At 37.3% G+C, this 19,876-nt stretch overlaps 1 protein-coding gene across 1 annotated transcript; it reads left to right on the forward strand.

Annotated features, from left to right (window-relative positions):
* Positions 1–7,781: 7,781 nt before the first annotated feature.
* Positions 7,782–19,122, forward strand: LOC146161047 (uncharacterized). The gene is made up of 10 exons (XM_083383754.1): positions 7,782–7,949; positions 8,420–8,478; positions 9,761–9,850; positions 10,630–10,737; positions 11,016–11,199; positions 13,063–13,189; positions 14,244–14,389; positions 15,273–15,422; positions 15,722–15,866; positions 18,081–19,122. Exons 1-10 carry the CDS (start codon positions 7,912–7,914, stop codon positions 18,630–18,632), a joined length of 1,599 nt encoding a protein of 532 aa, XP_083239880.1. The 5' UTR covers positions 7,782–7,911; the 3' UTR covers positions 18,633–19,122.
* The last annotated feature ends 754 nt before the right edge of the window (positions 19,123–19,876 follow it).

Here is a 19,876-nt window from a genome sequence, read left to right on the forward strand (position 1 = left end):
TGGTAGGATTCCAGACCAGTGCCCTGTAATTTTAGATACGTTTTTAATACTAAAAAAAACTGTTAAAAGGACAACAACAACAACCCTTGGCCTTGTCTGGGCTTTAAACGCGCGAAAGGCGTGTTTATAATGATGTGTGATATTACGTCAGACTGGAGAGCTAAACAAACGAGATGTAACGGGCTAATTTTACTTTACTAGCAAAGTAAAACTATAAAATACCGATGTCATTTATTAAAAGCTATTTTTTGATTAAGTGAGAAATTTATCAACTCACATTCATAATTGTATATTAAAGAAGATAAAACTTTTTGCAGTGATTGCTCGTGGAGAGGATGAAATGATATTACATTTGGGGTAAGCCCCTATTTCCAAATAGTTATAAAATGTTTTTCAGATGGGAACACACAATAAGACCTATAAATTGGCCTACCATTAGGCGCAGTTCTAGGATTTTTATTTGGGGATGGCCATGAATTTTTTTATGATATAACGTTACAATTTTTTCAGATATGACGTTACAAATGTATGTCGTTGCGTGACGTCATAATTCAGGTAAAAATAACATCGGCTGTCCGAACAGACGACCTCGTGCAAAATAATATTATTTAGGTTTTTAAACAAATCATTCCGCGTAGCGCAAAAAACAAACCATTTGAAAGCACGAAAAAGGAATAAGGTTAGCTTCTACAGTTGGCCGGTTTCCCAGTTTGACCTTGTATGAAGAATATTGCTGAAAGACGCTACCATGTCTATTGTCCACACATCTTGCTTTTTCCCGAAAACGCGAAAGCAACCTCACATGCCCTCCAAGAAAGCGCCGAGGCCACGTCGCAATAAAACCATAGCGTTGTCTGCTGCGGTCGGCTGTGCTTCTTTCGTGGCACTTATCTCAATTTTTAAGTTACTGTAACTGTTTTTGCCAAATAAGGTTGCTGAAATGAGAAAAGCTCTATGCAGAGTTAATTCTAACATTGCATATATTATTAAAATCCTTCACAGGGGTAACCTTGTGAAGATTTTAAAAAGGCCTACACAGGGGTAACATTTTTTGTAGTCGCGGGCCACAGCCAAACGCAGAGAGGTCTTTGCGGGCCGCACAACATATGTAAACTGAGATTTTGTGTTATTTCAACTTAAGAACAACTGTGAATCAGGTGGGCCTAGGATATTTTTTGCACTTTAAAACGTGTTTTTAATTACTTTTAAGGAGGCAGTAAACTCATTGCACAAAGCGCTAAACAAAGCGTTTACTTGGTTTAAAATTCGAGTTCACACGTCGTCATCCATACTACTATTGAAAAAGTGTGATAAAACTACCTTGAGGAAAGGCGATAAGTTTAATAGTTAACCTATTTCAGTGTTTGTTAACTATTTCGGGCACACCTGGCGAGCGTCTTTTAAATTTTTTAACTTTCGAGTTTTTGTTACATTTTCGAAAAAATGGTTAAAAAATATTTGTCCATTAGTTTTGAATACGTTTTTCGTTTGTCCGCGATGCACTTGGCAGCATTCCACTGCGCAACGGTAAAGAAGCGCTGATCTAGTTCAAAAAGAGCATCAAAATGTAAACACACTGGATGTTTAAAGATGATTCGAATTTTTCGCATTTGCACCGTTAAAATAGTCAAAAAAGTATTTCAAATGGACTCGTGTCTAATTTGTCAAAGAAGCGACGGGCCGGATGAATTATGTTGGCGGGCTGGTTCTGATACACATTTGCAGGGGGGCAGGAATGATATCAATATAGATAATTACTTGTTAGCCTTACATACGAAATGGATCTCTAAACTACTTGACGAAAACGCGGAAGCTGATTGGAAACGAATCGAAGGCTCCTTTATCCAAGGTAACAGATTAGAAGCGCTTCTTAATGGGAACATAGGAACAAACAATGCAATCACAAGGCGTATACTTCCTATGCGAACGTTACGTTGCGCAATAACGGCGTGCAAACAACTTTTGGAAATTATAAATCCAAAGTCAAACAGCCGTCCGCTTTGGCTAAACAAAAAAGTGAAATTCCGCTCAAATGTTTTTTTTTACGCCATCACTTATAGATTCCAATATAATTTTTCACCAGGATTTATTGAATAGAAACGGCGAGTATCTAAAATATGACACATTAGTAAATAAATTTAACTTTACACCTAACAACACAGATTTTGTCTAATTCATAAAATTAATTCGAGTCTCCCAGAAGAGTGGGATTCTGGTAGCGCAACAACGTTCCGATCGTATAGAACCCAAACATTAAAATTATTTATCCAGCAGTATAACTCCACCAAATCGGTTTACGAAAAAATACAAACAACAATTCTCTTTCCTCCAAAAGCTCAATTAAAATGACACTGGACCTTAAATTGCGGGAGTGCACGTCTGCCATGGGAGAAAATTTACCGCAACCTCTACAATTCAACAATCGAAAACAAACTAAGAAGCTTTTAGATAAAGCTTAACTTGGGCGCAATTGTTACAAATGACTCCCTTTATTCGTTTGGTAAAACCGAATCTAACCAATGTATTTTTTGCAAAAAGGCCACGGAAACCCTGTACCACTTGTTTTATTTGTGTCCTGTTACGTGTCTATACTGGGAAAACGTGAGTGCGTGGTTAAATACTAAACTACGAATATCGTGTGTGTTTTCCCGCGAGCAATTACTCTTTGGAGTGCACAAAAACGAACCGTGCAAAACAGTTGTGAATTGTGTCCTTTTATGCGCGCGATATGTTATTTATCATTGTAAATATGCCGACACTGTCCCGACTATGTTACGCTTTTTACTGTTGCTATCTTCTGTGCGAACTTCCGAGCGATATTCGGCTTTAAAAAGAGGAAGTATGACAAAACACAAAAGTAGATGGTCGTTAGCTGCTTGAGAGCTTCACTATTTTGATTTGTTTTTCTTGTTCGTTTTTTTCGCTATCTATTTTATTCATAAAAAAAAAAAAAAAAAAAAAATATGTCCTATTTTGGCTAAAATAGGCCATACTACCCAGAGAAGCGCGAAAATAAGCTGCTTTTCGGGTAAAAGAAGTGTTCATTTTTTAGTTTTTTTGGGGGGGTTGGCATTGCCATATCGCCCCCCTCTAGATCCGCCCCTGCCTACCATATGTTCTCTTTTACGAGGATTTTTCCTCTTTTCTAAAGAAAAATAAATAGTCTTCCTAGAGGACGCTCAAAAATGCCCAAGTGTCCCCTTTTTTGCATTTCGAGTTAGCTGCTTATAATTTCGAAAAGACTAGGCGAGGCGTTGTTTAATTTCCAAAAAATACTGTAGCCTTGAAACATGCTGAATTGCTTGTTTAAAAAAGGTTTTCTAACAAATTGCCCACACATGTAAAAAGGCCCATTAATTAAGAAAAAATGTGTGTGATTATTCACTTTAAAACGTAGGATTTTAAATCGTCACTTGTAACTCTGTTCATAGTTGCCAACAGCAAAACATCGCGCTCGCAACAAATAGATCCATATTTGCGCTTAAGTCGACCAGCAACACCAAATTTCCTATCGAAAATTAATCGTCATTAAACTCAAGCGTAACAATTCTACTTCCGTTTTACTTGCCGGTCAAAAATATCCCCTTTTTGGGTGCTAAAAAAACATGGAAGCCCTACCTATAAAGCAACATTGTCTAAAACGTAATTATATATAATGACATAGCACTAGGACAGTGTTGTGTTCCGGTAAAAGAATTGGTGCCGTAATGGCGTTTCAGTGAAATATATTTTGCATGTACGTCGTATCGGTAAAAAATATTCTTTTTTAAACAGGCCATATCCTTGTTTCACCAGGCCATCTCGCCATCTTCTTGAATGTACTAAGTGTAAGATTTTAGTAGCCTATTTGTGCAAGACATCAAACGATACGGTTTCCTAAAGTTGATTATGACGTCACTCTGTGGTTTGAACATTTTCGTGTATTACAGTGAAAAATTTCCATCGTTCCCAAAATAATTTATTGTATTTTTACTGATAAGATTTAGTTATATGCTTATACTTCAAAGTTTTGAACATTAAATCATACTTCTGGAAAGCACGAGAAACGTTTTTTTTTTTTCGGGATGCATAGTGTGGTTCCTACGGCACATTGTTAGTTAACTAATATAGAAGTACAGTAAAAAATTTACATTTTGGTATTGAGAAAAAAGATTAGCCCGTTGCTCGATATATTGAATAATTTGGTGCTTAACTCAAAAACGATTTCAAACATGTTGTACCAACATTGACCACAGGCAGCCCTTGTAATTCTTTGAATTCTCCCCTAAAAGAAATCCCCTGGTTGAAAAACCCTGGCCTACGAGGACTATTAAATGTTTCAGTTAAATCAGGGTTTCCCAACCTTTTTATACTAGTGCCCCCTTGGGCTCCATATTATTTCATATCGCCCCCTAAATTAATAACGTAGGACCGCATGTAGGTGCATACCTTGAAAAAATTAGGGCATATCATTTACATACAACAATAATTGCGTTAAGGTACACGCTGGTGCATACTACTCTGCGCTACTGCAATTAAAATGTCTAACGATTCAACATATAGTTTCATGCATACCAAAACATCACACTACACTGCTCTTTTTTAAACTTGATAATGCAATCGTGTTTTGTCGTAAGCCTAACATAAAATATTACTGGCGTTGGTAAGAACAGTACTCCGCAACTTTTTCCACTTGCGGCAAACCGTCAGAGCTAAAACAATATGACGGCACACCTACGGAATAAATGTCGACAAACGATAGACAACATCAGCAAAAATCCGAAACAGTCAATAGAAAAAGAAGCGGATGATCATTAAATGCGGAGGCGCCGAAAATTTTATTTAGTACATTTCTTTGCATTTTATTTTGCGGTATTGCCGACTTCCCAAAATTACTATAGCCGGTCAAAGTCCTGAAAATTGTGGCCTTGGTGCTTTTTACTTTTTGCATAGTTTATTGTTCGAAACATCTGCCAAGACTAATTATACAATCACATACTGCCAATAATATCTTTATAGTAGTGTTTTATGGGTTTCGAGCGTATGATTAATCTTGAGTTTGTTGAAAAGTTTGGAAATATCTGTTGTATTTTGATACTGCTGGTAGTTGAGTCGTTAAAAAATATTTTGATATTTGATTTTCGGTGATAGAAGATAACATATAGGTTTTACGTTTTAAATATTATTAGAAGTTCATAAAATTACAATTGTGGATTATCGCATAAGATGAAAATACCTGCCTCAATATGATATACGTTAATTCGAAGATTATTGAAAAGTACCATTAAAACGCAGGTAACACATTTCCGGGAAAGTCGCGGCACACCGGTTGCGGAACACTGGTCTAGAATCCAACCATAGCGTTGGAAAACTTATTAATAAAGCAACGCACACTATTTAGGTTTGTGTGTCGGTTAGTGCTTTAGTGCGGGTGGATCAAGTATTATTATTCAATAATCTAAAATTCTAAGTGCTTAACCTACCCAAACCCAAAATTTTCGCTATGGTAGGATTCTAGACCAGCGCCAGATTGCTTCCTACTATACTTACATTGTTTAAGTTTATGTCATTACCAGGAAAAATCAACTATCTGCACCAAGACTTGAAATAAACAAACGTTTTGCCGCGTATAAAACGCAATATCAACCAACAAACTTACATAAGAAAAATAAGAAATTATTACTTTAGTTTAGAAATTAATAAAGAGCGGGAAACTACTACAAGTTCGCAGTACGAAAGTTGCCATTTAAGCTTAAATGTTACATACAATATTCACAATGCTGTTTGATACTATTTTTATGTAAACTGTTTGTAAAATTCAGCGGAAAGTACTTTTATGTGATGCCCCCTTATATGCGTTTAGCGCCCCGCAAATGAGACAAAGACCCAAAACGCCCCCTTGTAACTCTCCAACGCCCACAAGGTGGCGTCACCGCCCACTTTGGGAACCTCTGAGTTAAATGAACGAAGCTAAAATAATATCAGGAAAATGCACGGTTTAAAGATGCTGTTTTGAAAAGTTTCTTAAAGAAATACACCAGGCATGCATTTTCCCCCATCTCCCAAACGGTAAAAATAAAAGTTAAACGATAAAATGGTTTAATTTTAGATCGATATTTCAATTACTAAATAAATGTAGTTAAGCGTATAATTGTTAGGTTTCTTCAGTTCTTGAGCAATTAGTTCTCTTTGCTACTGGTGCAGAAGTGTAGGCCTATTTGTAGTCAGCGGTGCTTACGGTGGCTTTGTCTTCTACACTTAATTGTCGTAATGGATCTTGCGTTTGCCGGTGCCTAATGGACATAAAGGCGTGTTTGTAATTTATGGTGTAACACTATATGATCGACATTATTCTTTTGGCGCTTGTGTTAGGCAATTGTAGGTGTTTCACTGTTGGATGCAGTATTCAATGCATTACAAGTGACGTTTGCAAAACCCTCTGTTTTGTTTTTTTCCTTAATTGCACGCATTGACGAAAAATGCTTTAGTCGTGTTGAAGCGAATTTCACATGTTGTAATTGATGTAGACAACACTAGTAGCTTAATTTCTGCAGCAAAGGATTATGGGCCGTGGTCGTTCTATTCTACTCGTTTACACACGTATAGTCAATGTTTTCAGTGCGATTAGAGTAGTGGTTCATAACTTTTTTCCCAGCGCCCCTTTTCAGAGACTTCCGTAGTCTGGCTTCCCCAATAATACTAGATGATGAGATGAAGTTAGGTTCTGAGAATATGGCAAATCTTTTTAAATAAATACATTCATTTTTATTAGCAATTTAAGAAAATAGGGGAAGTATTTCAATCAGTTCTTAACTACAACATTTATGTATACCTAAACCCGAAACATTTTATATAATTTAATTTATATAATCTTAGCAGCGTGCTAATATTCTCGAACGAGTTAGTTTGTATTTGCAACGGGAGTAAAGTTAATCAGGCGAATCGCGAAAAAGATCGGTTTCAAGATGACAGGAGGTTTTATGGGAGGTTTGCCGCATCAAGCACAGGAAAATATTAGACTGCACAACTAAATGCTGGACGTACTGAATCACATAAAAGTTTGCACGAATCGCAAAAGGCATACGTTGTGTTATCTGTTTTAGAATTTGGATAGATATTACTCGTGCTATATGGCAAAAAAAGAGAAAACATTGCGATAACTAGATATTTTGACAGAACTTGCATTTTGTAGGGAATCCACACATCCCTAAGCTGTGGACGAAAAGTGAAAAGCTTAAAATGGGCAAAACATATTGCGAAATCTTATATAACTCGCCAGAAGGTCTGCACGCTGCAGGAATTTTGCGCCGGTTCATAAACCATTGTTGATACAAGTGAATAGTCCAACGTAGTATTTTTTTTAATTTTTAAAAATAACCAAAATTCTTAGAATAGGGGGTGTCGAATAATATCGGAATGAAGTCGATACTAGAGTGTTATCAGTGCTGATACCAGATCATTGCACGAATTTCAGCAATCATTTGCGATTGAACTCAGCTATTAAAGTTTTGTAACAAATAATGATTTAATAACTGGTTTATATGGTTAGTATACTTACTAAAGGTAAACAAAATTTTGGTTCAACATCCCTTGAACGTTCGAATTTCATCTATTTTGCGCGTTTGAGGGTATAAACATATAATGTTCATTAGGGCAATGTTTGAAGAGGCGTTTTTCAAAACTTGCGTGGTGTGACTGTGAAGCGCTATTTACACATGACTTACTTTACCAACCTTTTCTTCTCTTGTAATATAAGCTGGCAAACATTGGGACTGTATGTTACGTAACAGTCGATGTTTGAACTATACAGAATGGCAAAAAGCCTTTCAAAAAGTCAGCTGTAACATAAGCTTGTTTAAAACATTACACTCAGCGTAGGGCTTTGCTTTTGTAATTTCTTCTAAAGGTGCATGTTGAGTTTGCAGGATTGTAATGTCATCAGATTTACCAAAAGCGTCTCTACCGGACAGGTTTGTATTTCACTAAAATGGTGACTTTAATACTGTCAGTTTATAATTTAAACCCCATTCAAGTAAAATCCCAATTAAGATAGCCAAATCCCCGTTAACAAGTAACATAGACAAAAGTAACCTAAAACACTTCAGAACGTCTTTGAATATGACATATCTCTCGCTATACCACGTATTAAAATATTACGTATTGACCACACAACGAGTTTTTTAAACTGCTCACTGACAAGCAGTTTTTCTATCGCCTTTCAGCATAAAGTATAGAGCCAATCACTATCAGTGAAAAGTAATTTGCTCGTAAGGCGTTTTTTTCAATAGAGCGTAGACAGTGATTTTCAAGGCACCATCTGTTCATTTGCCCCTTTAGTGCTGTTTATATTTAAGTAGATTCAAAAGTTTCTAAAAGTTATAATAATACGATATAATTAGGAGATTTCTAAAATGGTTGCTGTTGATAATTCTTTTCCCAGTTCGGAAACCTCGGAGACCATAGAATCAGAAGAAATTCAGTCCGGAAAACCAAAAAAAGGTTAATATTTCAGTAGATCAGCGAAACTAATGTGTTTAATGACAGATTATTCATACTTTTAATTCTTGTTGTGTAGGCCTTATTAAGGCATTATCAACGTTGTGTCAAAATGTTTACAAAAATATTTTCTATGATTTAATCAATCCATACTGAAATACATTGTTGTACATTGTGCCACTTCATGCATGTTTATTTTAGCGTATCCCTAAAAGCAGAAAAATGTGTTTTTATGCGAATGTTTGTATAACCCTACTAGATACCGATTGGGCTACTGCCGTGGTTTGCCTCTCCACGCCTATAATGAATTATGCTCTTTCTTTTGTACTTTGGTTTGGCTCAAGTATAATTTTTAAACTTTTAAAGGTAATCGCATTTAGGAGTGTTTTGGTGTTTACCTCAAAACAAAGGTATGTATTTAACCGACAGGCCTAATGTAAAGTGCGAACCGGTCTTTTTTGTCGGGCGCCCATAATGGACTGTAGACTACAGGCTAACATTTTCTTCAACATGGGTCGATTTACGTTAATAATTTAGATCTGCGATTTGTAATTAACCGATTTAACAACTGTATCCCTAGAAACACGCTCGGTTTATCTGAATCAAGCTGCGCAAAAATATCCATATTCCATATTCAGTATGTTAATATAGTCACACTATAGTGGAACCAGTCATAAAACTGAAATTGGAACAACATTAACGTCAACGTTTGAAAATAACACAGTTCGGAAGAAGACCAAAATAGGACTAATGTCTAATAGTTCGAATAATATTTAAATCGAAATAATACCTAACCCGTCAAAATAAGACATAAATGGCCAGAATAAGGCCAACTCAAACCTTGTTTCATCACTCTCAGGTAAAAATTTTAATCTGTTTATTACACGTCCCTAACCCCAAACATGGGCAAACAATCCGGTGCCAAAACAGCGGCACCACAAAGGCATCGTTCAAACTTGGGCGCAAAACGTTGACACCTAAACGGCCGATGCCAGAGGGTGACTCGCAAACGTAATATATATATCCTTTCCCTACAGATTTAGAAGCTATTCCGATAAATTTAGAACTCGCATCCCTGTTTAGATATTCGTTCAGGCAATCTCTATTAACTTAAAAAAAAGATACATGTTAAATGGGACATCTCCACCATTAACAATAATTTGTAAGCTTGGATAAATGTTTTCCATTCTTTATTTTTAGAATACTCCTCCCTAATAATCCAAAAATTGTTCCAAGTTAAAAAATTCGTTTTGCTAACTTTTTACTAAATAGAATTTGTTATCAGGTTTTGCAGCCTACTTCACGCAAGATGTAGTGGCGTGGGTGATTTCAATGATATTTATCATCGTGTGGATTGGAGCCATGTGGGCATGGGGTGAGTTAGTGAGTATTGGCCATAGTACATTTTATATCGTTATACGAATAATAACCTTCAGATTGGCAAAAATGTGCAATACGCCAAATAATAATTTCAAATCTCTTGTATTTGATTTTCGTTTTTCTTTAAAAGCTTTACTTCTCTCCAGAAATTAAACAAAAACACCATGTTCTAAATCCGTGCTGTAATTTTATAACAATCGTCTACATTTAAAAAAGAATAGAAATGTGTATATTCGCCTGACGTGATTTTGAAATCGATTGAAAGCCCTGTCTATTTAAATCGTACCGTTTTGGGTTTTCAACCCAATGGTTTTACTTATTAAAATGGTCGAAAGCCCGCCCCGGAGATTAGATCGAAGCCAGATTTTATTTTAAAGGGTATAATTATAATTAAAGTTTTAACGTGCACACACTTAACTAAATACACAGACATGTCTTAAGTTAATGAAATAATAATATGATTATTATTTTTTTGGTAATATCTGGATCTAAGCCTGTTCCGGCAATTCTAGATGGAAATAAGACCAATTCTAGTTGGTCTTATTTCCATATCGCAAGATCCAAGTAAATTCACAAAGGTTGTAAAAAAGACCCAAAATAACTTTACTCCACACGAGCAGAATACTATACAGTTACGCAAACAGCATCGTCAGTTTTACTAAGCTTCTTATTCAAATAGAACATTTACGACGTTCGTGGTTTTGCTTGGATCATGTGTTAAGTTATGTTCGGCTGTGTTGTGATTTGTGCAAAACTGTTTTGTTTTTTTGAAAGGTATTGCTGAGAACTGGTACGCGCTTTCTGGTTACTATCACAAAGGCGTTAACACATCGGAGGAACGATTCCTAGAGGAACCGTTTGGTTGCAACGAAACGATTCCAGGTAAGAATTATTGGTGTTTTGCTAACAACTAAATTTTGCAGAAATATTCAAGACACCCGTTTGGTCTTACACGGATTTCGACAAATCTTTTATTACACCGGTAGAACAAAATGACCTTTGTTTAGTTTTTGTTAATGTCCTGATGCACTGTGACGTCAGGTTTGAAAGTAAATCCGTGACGTCTGGTTATGACGTATCTTGGTGACGTATTTCAGTTTTTCCAATAGATGTTATTGCAAATTAAGAACCGAAACTACGATCATTCTTTGTGCTTTCAGGTAGGGATTCGAATGAGTGCACTGCCACCTGGTATTACTGGAAGTTGCCGCCGGCAGAGGTAACCGCCCTCACGCAAGCAATCGTGTGGATCTTTTACTGCGCCCACCAGATTTTCATCTGGGCCCTTATCTACAGCGCCCAGCTGGTCACCACCTTTCGCAAGAAGGGCAAGCGAAAATACAAGTAATTAAAAAGGGACCGTATCAACTAACATACGGCAGTATTAATTATTTAGACAGCTTATTGTGCTTTGTTATCAATTATGCAATTTTGTTACCGCTACGATGAGATTTTATTTTTATAAACGTAAAAACAGACAATTTGAACTAAATGGTAAGACTTTTCTTATCTTATGTAAGGAAAATTACGGTCTGTTAACAACAGCCTGTTTCTCATTTGGCAATCGAACCGCGTCTTTAAAAAATGACGAAGCGCCGCGATCACTCACAAGTTGCTCCACATGCAGCTGTGAAATTAAATTCGTGCCGGCCGTCCTTTCCAAAATAACGCCGCGTATAAGCGTCACCATCCGCTAAAATCAATCACTGCTGCATCAGATACACTCGCTTTAATCCGCGTAAAATCTCAACGTTACAAATCCGTTAATTCAGAGACTTTTCTAGTGATCGACCGATAGCACTTTATAAATATCGGCCCGAAATTACCGATACCGATATGTCAGTAAGAGCACCATGACGGCCGATATTCGGTATAACTCTAGAATTTTCGATGAAATTGTACATTAAAAATGCCTCGATGCACCTGCATTGGGCCACATCACGTTTTAGTCACGGCAATGCATCAACATTTAACCGCGGAATATTCGCTTCCTTATTAGTGAAACAACCGTTTCAATTGTGCTGCACGATGTTTAACAGTTTTGACGCAAGTTTTTACCGAAATAGGAACAATTTCGGGGTGCGGGGTGCCGCTCATGTTGAAAAATGCGTTGTTCCGTGCAAATAGCAGCCGTTTACGCAAACATTTTGTTCGTTTAATGCCCAATTTTTGCAAATGCGACGTTAAAGCCTCATTTAACGCTAATCCACAAGCCTATGTCACGTTCAATGTTAGGCCCTAATTCCCATTATTCGCCAGTGCAATTTGCCAATTTAGTTCATTTTTTTACGCGTGATGATCGTGTGAAGTATTCGTTACAGTTTCGACAAAAAACGCGATGTTACATTAACAACCATGTCAGCAATCGTTTGTTGTGTTTTGTACCGTAATAAATAATGACTTGCCTCACACCGAGGTACACAGGATAAGGATTTATTTTTATAGTTATCTTACGTATCAGTATTTGTTAATTTATTTACTTCTTTTTTTCGCTTTTTTTTTCAGCCACATTCTTATTTATCCCTGAATTTCAAATTGGTCAAAAATATTTATTAAGGAGTTTAGATAGTATTTTAATAGCTTAAAAAATGATTTTTTGGGATACTTATACTCTTAAAACCAAAGAGCCAACGCGCAGAATGTGCGATCAAACTAAACCCATCAACATGTTTTCTGCTAAGTTTTGCCCTTATCCAGTATTTTACCTATTGAAGTCAACTGCCGCTTTACACCTGCTTGGGTCCAATGTTGTTGCTTTACCATCTTGTCACTCGTCGCTCAATCCTGTCGTTTTTTGTTTGGCCCTCCGCTTAATGCCGTTAAGTGTGTCCCCCCCAAACACGCTAAATGCTGTAGCGGTCACGGCCGAGGCGCCTTCGCTTTATGTTATGTTTGCACCGCATCACGCAAATTTAATTATGCGAGGCCGGCATTTTCAGGTTTTTGGCGAACGTCTTTATAAAACTACTGCAAAAATGTCCCCAGCTAATGGCTTTCAATCCATCTGTGTTGCATTCCATTTTGAAATGATGAACAACTAAATTACGACTGTGGCTGTGTTGTTATACATCCTAGAAAAGAAATAGGTAAAATACGACCAATTACTGTATACTTCAATTTATTATGCTTATTATTAAAACGTTTAAAGGCAAATGGTTTGTTAATGTTACTTTCCAACTATTGTTGACACTATTATATCTTCTTTAGAAATAAACTGCGGTGGTACAACTGGGCTTTGCTTGGAGTCAATGCCATTTTCCACGTTCTACACCTGGTTCAGACGCATTGGACGTATGACGGAACTGCTCAGGATGTGGCCATCTCGTCATCACAGGTTTATTCGTCGTTTTCTCTTATTTCGTTTGATTACGTCAGTTTGGAGCATAATCGTTGGATGCTGTAGTAAGACGTAAAAAGAATATCAAAGCCCATTCAGAAGTAGGTATCATTTTGAACGAATTACTCTTTCTTGATTTTCAACACATTCCAGACAAGACCATAGACTGTGTTGAACATAAATAAAGAGTTATTCGAAACATTTACAACTATACCTACTTCTGTATTGGCTGTGATATTCTTAAGGTTAACTGATTATGCTGTAACTCAGAGGTTCTCAAGCTGTGCAGCAGGCATCGTTTTAATTTTGTAAGGGTTCGTACAATGATTGTGTTTCTTATCTAAACTCAATTGCAGCAATAAAATGCCTATAAATATAAGTAATCCCTGATATGTGAATTAAAAATAAAAAAATCTCCAGCAACTTATAATGATTTTCTGAAAACTAGAGTAAAATAACCATCGCTGGGTGCGTCGCAAGTCCAACAAACTTTTCCTAAGGCGTCGCAAGAAAACAGTGTGATAACAACTGTCGTAGCTGATTGTGTTTACGTTTTCTCACTTAACAAAATATTTTCATTATCATGCTGGGTCTCAACAGAGTTTAAACATTGTGTAAGTTTATATATGGTCTGTACCTTTAAGCTTGGTAAAAAAAGGTGAGATGCTTTGGTAAAAAAAGGTGAGATGAGTTTTTTTCATTCTTACGAGCAAAGGTAATTCAACAAATTTTAGTTACTTAAGTCATTTTCATTGTATATTTAGTAAAGCCGATTTTTTTCAATCCGAATACCCTCATAGGTGAATATGACGTTGGCACCTTTGCCCAAACCGGCTGTGTAATTTTATACGCATTCTTGGCAACGTTTTTGAACTTTTGAACTTATACTGTCAACTGTCAAGTGCGCCAGACATTCAATGTTTGCTTCCCAAAGTTGGTCATTGTTTTTTTACGGTTTTGTTCGCTTGGCACGAAAATTTAGACTTTAACATACGCGTACTTGGGGATTGCATGAAACAAACCTATCATCACGCCATCATTTCGCTCACAGGCCTCCGTGATCATGATGATATGCTTCATTTTGCTCATGGAGTATAAGGACAGAGGAGTTATGTTCATGTGGCCCAACCCTAAGTCGGATGACGTGGTGGCAAAATACTTGCGATTAAACCTGCAACCGATTGAACTGATAAGGAAGTATGTGCAGTAATGTATTGTACTTTATGAGCCATTAACTTTGTTCGATATTCTTGTAGTTTGGTGTCATATAACGCTATTTGTATGTTAGCGTTTTTTTAGGTGTCACAATTATTCCGACTTTTTTAAAGCGGTAACATTGTAGTCATGGTTTAGTAAGCAAAATTTAAAAAGACTGATAAAAATAAGTGGGCCATATTTTACAAACCGAACGAATGGGTTGTAATAATATATTTAAATTAGTAAACAACTTACAGTGTTTTTGCAAATCAAGTATGACAAAGATTTTAAAACGAAAGTTGGTATTCTGGTGCGACGTAAAATTTATTCTATGCTTAAATTTCACTATATTTATAACCAACGATCGAAGAAACACTCCTGTGTATACCTTAACATTTGGTCAGTTCGTCCGTTATGCAATATAAATTGATTTTTAAACGGCGGAATTGTTTAAATTTGGATTGTAAAATCAGCTCTCCGCAATGACAAAACAGGTCTCATGTTCACTTGTTCAAACAAGGTATTTATTTACGTTCGGGCCGGGAAGATTTATGGTATAGTGTGCTTATGTAACAGATATTTTTTAACACTTTTTTATCTAAGGTTGTTTTTTTGAACAGTTTGTTTGCACAATAGCGCACCCACGACCCACGTTCTGTTTTTATGGTCTAATTTTTCAATATGTTCCTATTAAATTATAATCGTCGACCAAGCTTCAAGGGTAAAAAGTTTGCAAGTCTGCAGATAACAGCCCAAGAGGCAAACATGGGTGCTGCACAAATGTATGTCCCACAGTGTACTGCGAATGCTGGCGCGATTTTTTGGGATTGCACAGATTCAATTAACCCCGCTTTTTTCACGGTTCAATTTCCATTTGATAAAGATATCACGGAATAGCGTTTTCTTGGGCCTCCATCTACACGTTCTGGTATCACCCGATGGAAAACACATGGGGTCACACGACGGGTTTCTTTCACACTGCAATCGTTATGCTTCAGGGAAGCCTCATTTACACCGACATGCACCTCAACAGGTACACATTAAATGTTCTAATAAAGAGTTTACTAATGGGAGTTTTTCGTTTATTGTTTACGGTTAAGATAAAAACATATTTTAGTACTGCCTAAAAGTTAGACGAACCGTGCCCTGTAGTTTGTTGTAACACTTCCGATAACTATGAAAGTGTTGGCTTACCGTTTGATTTCCAAACACCCAGTTAATAGTATTTTAAAAATGTAACTTAGAACCCTGTGTCGGTCAGCACATCGTGGCTCGCTGATTGCACGTGGCGGTGTTTTGTATACACACAGAGATTACTGCTCACATTTTTAGGTACTGGAGACTGGTGACCGAGTCTTGGGTTGTGATACACGGCACCATGGTGGCGGTACAGACTGGTGACCCCGACGTGGCCGGGGGGTCGAGCACTTGGCCCATATTCGGATTCGGTTTTGGGCTTATCTTCTTTTTTACTCAGGTAAGCATTAAACTCAGTGCCCGTGGTGAAACTCAATTTTTCGACGAGAATCATGAGCCTTAAGCGATTTGGTCAACGCCCCACTTTTTTTTACAAAGTTTTCTTTACAAAAACGAATTTAGACAAGACACAATCAAGCTTTTAAGGGTACTTTGGCACTTCAACTAGTTAACTAAAATTTTGAGTTTTAAAATACATAAAAAAGGAGCATTGTTTCCATTGTACACATAGTTTACCGGCGGTCTGACGCGCTGCACTGGTGCGCCTTGAAAAGGTCAAGTGTAATGCTAACCAAGCTTTAATTGCTCGTTTAACGCTAGAGATCCAAAGCCGTACCAGTCGCCATTTGGAGTGTAGAAGTTTACATGGGTGGTTAAACATCAGCTGAAAATCAAACAACGGGAACTTTTCAAGTCACTTTGGCAATTAATGGCAGTATCTTATCTAAAGCTAACAACTTGACAATGGTGCATTTATATAAGGCAGGGATGGCGAACCTTTTTATCGCGCGGGTCACAAACACGAACTTAATCCATAAAAAATGCACAAGTGGGTCATATAGTTAATTATATGCTAATTTACGCGAAACTTTGATGCTGCATCGTTTTAAGTGTTTTTCCTTGAGTTAGTAATTTAAGGTTTTTGATTTCCAAAGTTCGGATTTCTACGAATAGAAAAAATCTAAAATGTTAACAAATGCTTCAGTATTTTTTGTGGGATTGCAGGAGTTCAGCATAAAGCTGTTTTCAGCATGGTTTTTCAGAATTTTTAGTCTGCGAGCTCTTAATTTTCTTAAAGGATCGCCACCCTTTACGTTTTACAGCGATAAATAAAATGCTTTTAGTTGTCTGCTTTACTGCACGCATTTGATGAAGTACAGTTAATGTAGGCCCTACTCATCACATTCAAACAGTATATCGTGCTATCTAACGAATAATTTTTACATTATCCTTTCCTAATAATGATTGATAACATTTCTGTATTTCTAGACAGACAAGTGGGTTACTAAAAATGTGTGGTGGGTCACTTCGTGACCCGCGGGTCAGTGGTTCGCCATCCCTGATATAAGGTGTACTTTCAATAAACACATTTGTCTCACGCGATAAATGTATAAAAAGTCTGAAGTATCCAGAACGTTTATTTGAGCGTTGACCAGCTGGGCGAAGTCTGGTAGAATACCTAAAACATGTTCAGTATGTGTTGCCTAAAAATACAGAATGCTGAATTTCACCTGCTCCTTAGCAATTAAGAATCGTGTACAGTTATGGTACATATATAGTTAATGTTTAACGTTAGTTCGATGCGGAAACTGGATTGTATATAATGACTTTACGAACTTTTGTGACCTTTTTGCGAGCGCAGTTTAAATATTAACCCAAATCTGACACTGAGTTGAAATACTGGACACAACGGTTATCTTTAAACAAACGACTATAAAATACTTCCGGGGAAGTCTCGCGTTATTTTTGTTTTGGCGAAAATACAATTGAATTGACATTAAAGATATTCTATAAGGGCATTAAAGCTATACACTGTGGTTAAAAACACATTAATAGCAGATTAACGCAAGAATAAAAATTATCACCAAAAATCCTGACCCTTGTGTTGTTGCCTTCTACGTCATTGATTCCAGCAAGTTCTGACGGTGCCAGGGCGTCTGTACACGGAACGAGTATACATTAACGATAGGACGTGAACTTATAAAGTTAATAACATAAAGCAGAAAACATAAAATATGTTTCCCCCAGCCGATACTCTAGTACAAGGCTACTCAACTATTTTTAGCAAAGGCCCGGTTACAAAAGTTTAAAATTTGCTTAGATCCGTCATAGCTCTCATAAAATAATTTACAGTCATACAAAATGTAATACGGTACAATTTACACATTTCCTTCTCTTCAACTGAGAATACTGTAACGTCCGTTACAAAAGATTTTTCAATGATCAACAGCAATTGTTTACCAAGAGAAAACTCGTCAAATCGCATTTTTAAGTAAATACTGAGACAGAGGGAGTCCGGATTCAACACTGAAAAGCGGTCCGCCAGTTAAGTATCCCTGCTCTAGTTTTTACTTTTACCCAGCCAGAATTATCAGTGTTAAAAGGTGCCTATCGCACAACCAGCTGGCGTAATTAAATTTAATCGCGTCATTGCCGCATTGCCGGGTTTACAGAAGAACCGACCAATTGGTCAATACCATTCCACCGCTTGCAGATCTACAGCCTGCCGTTCTGGAAGAAGATCTCGCCCTACTTCCGCGTCTTGCCGCCGGCCATCTTCCTCGCAACGGTGACAGCCCTCTGCGGTACCGTGGTGCAGGGCAAAGAGCCAGGCCAGACAGGCTTCGGGCGCATGTACGAGATGTTCTTCATCCCTGCTGAGGAGTATATGATGCTCTTCGTCTCCTGGCTCTACATCTACGCACTAATCAAGCTGGACTCGGCGTTGCTTGGCGACAAGCGGCAAGAACCGCAGAGCGAGGCCTCGATCGCCCGACAAGTGCTGGTCGTGAGCGTTGTAGTGCTCATCTACGGTGCCTTCATCGGCGCTTCGGTGGCGATGCGCGATGCAACGCACAACCTGCTCGTCATGATGATTATCTTCGTGTTCATTTTCTCGGCCGGCGTCAGCATCACCGTGATCCTTTTCAAGCAGATCACCGGTCCGTTCCGCAACCTTGGCCGCAGCCGTCGCGTCTCGGAAAAAGCCGACATTAACGCGAATAAAGGCGAATCTAACCGCGCCTTCTCGTCCGAGCAAATGTAAGGCATCGGCCTTGTGTTTCTTGTAAATATCAAACTCCTGATTGTTTTTGCTGTTTCAAATGCAAATTGGTGGAAATTATTATTTGAACTGTTACTGAGATTTGTTACACCTTTACGTTTATTTCGGTTTCTCTTTTGCTTTGATCTTTACTGATTATAAAACGATTTTCTTTAGTTTAAATTTTTTATTTGCTTCAATTTTCGGCCGCCAAAAAAGTATCACCCTTTTCTTTCTTTTAGGAAACATACTCACATGTTTGATAACAGTAAGAACGTTTTCCAAAGCTGTCGTAACGTTTTGCAACTTTTTATCGGCGATTTATGCCATATATAACACTGATTGGATTTTCAGTGAAAGTTTCTGAGAATATTTTAATTAGGTCTTACGATGGACTTTCTTAATTTTCTTTACCTTCTTGCCTTCTCTTATATTCCATTTTAATTGCCACGATTTGCTGTATAAATGTTATAAATAAGTTTGCATTTGTAAGATTTTGTTAGTTGAACGGTTACCAGGTGTATGTGTGATCTAATGACCATTGCCGTCTGGCTTTGTAATGCAGAATCTTGTTTTGGCATACAAACTAACTTCCCCACTAAGGCAAACCAGTAAGCCTTTTTTGACACAGACTCTGTTTATAAACGCAGACTAGGTGGCGTAAATGTTTCATAAGAATAAAGTTATACGAAAACTTTTAAGCCAAAAATAGATTTCTAGTCCAAAATGTTACACGTCAAGTTGCATATTTTCCCTTTATTGGGTATATTTTTTAAGTAGTAATTTAATTCCCAGAAACTGAAGCATGAATTAAGATATAAGCAGTTTACCTTCATTTTAATAAAAAATGTTCGCACGATAATTGGCAGCCAACTTAAGCCTTAGTTGAAAGTGTACCTGCTTCAAGTCGGCATATTCTTACTACAGCACGCAACTTAGTAAAACAGTAAGATTTGTTTGAATAAAATGTAGTGTTAGGCATGATTTAAAGTTTTTTACTCCCATGGGCTAAAAACATGTTTTCCCGTTGAGTTTCCAAGTAGCCAATACGCGGCTTTCAGCAAGAATTTTCGCTTCATAGCGTGTTTATTTTTCAGAAAACTACACTAAATGTTTGAAGCTACTCGCATAGGCCCAATGCCGTTGACGCCCTTGATATCTGTGTGGTATGCGCAGCAAAGCCGGGCAACATTTCGCGAGATGCCACACACTAGCTTTTGTGGGGTCGAAGAAGGGGCGCACTAGAG

The sequence above is a fragment of the Ascidiella aspersa genome, chromosome 3 (assembly GCF_963924565.1).
Source record: "Ascidiella aspersa chromosome 3, kaAscAspe10.2, whole genome shotgun sequence".
In the NCBI taxonomy this organism is placed as follows: domain Eukaryota; kingdom Metazoa; phylum Chordata; class Ascidiacea; order Phlebobranchia; family Ascidiidae; genus Ascidiella; species Ascidiella aspersa.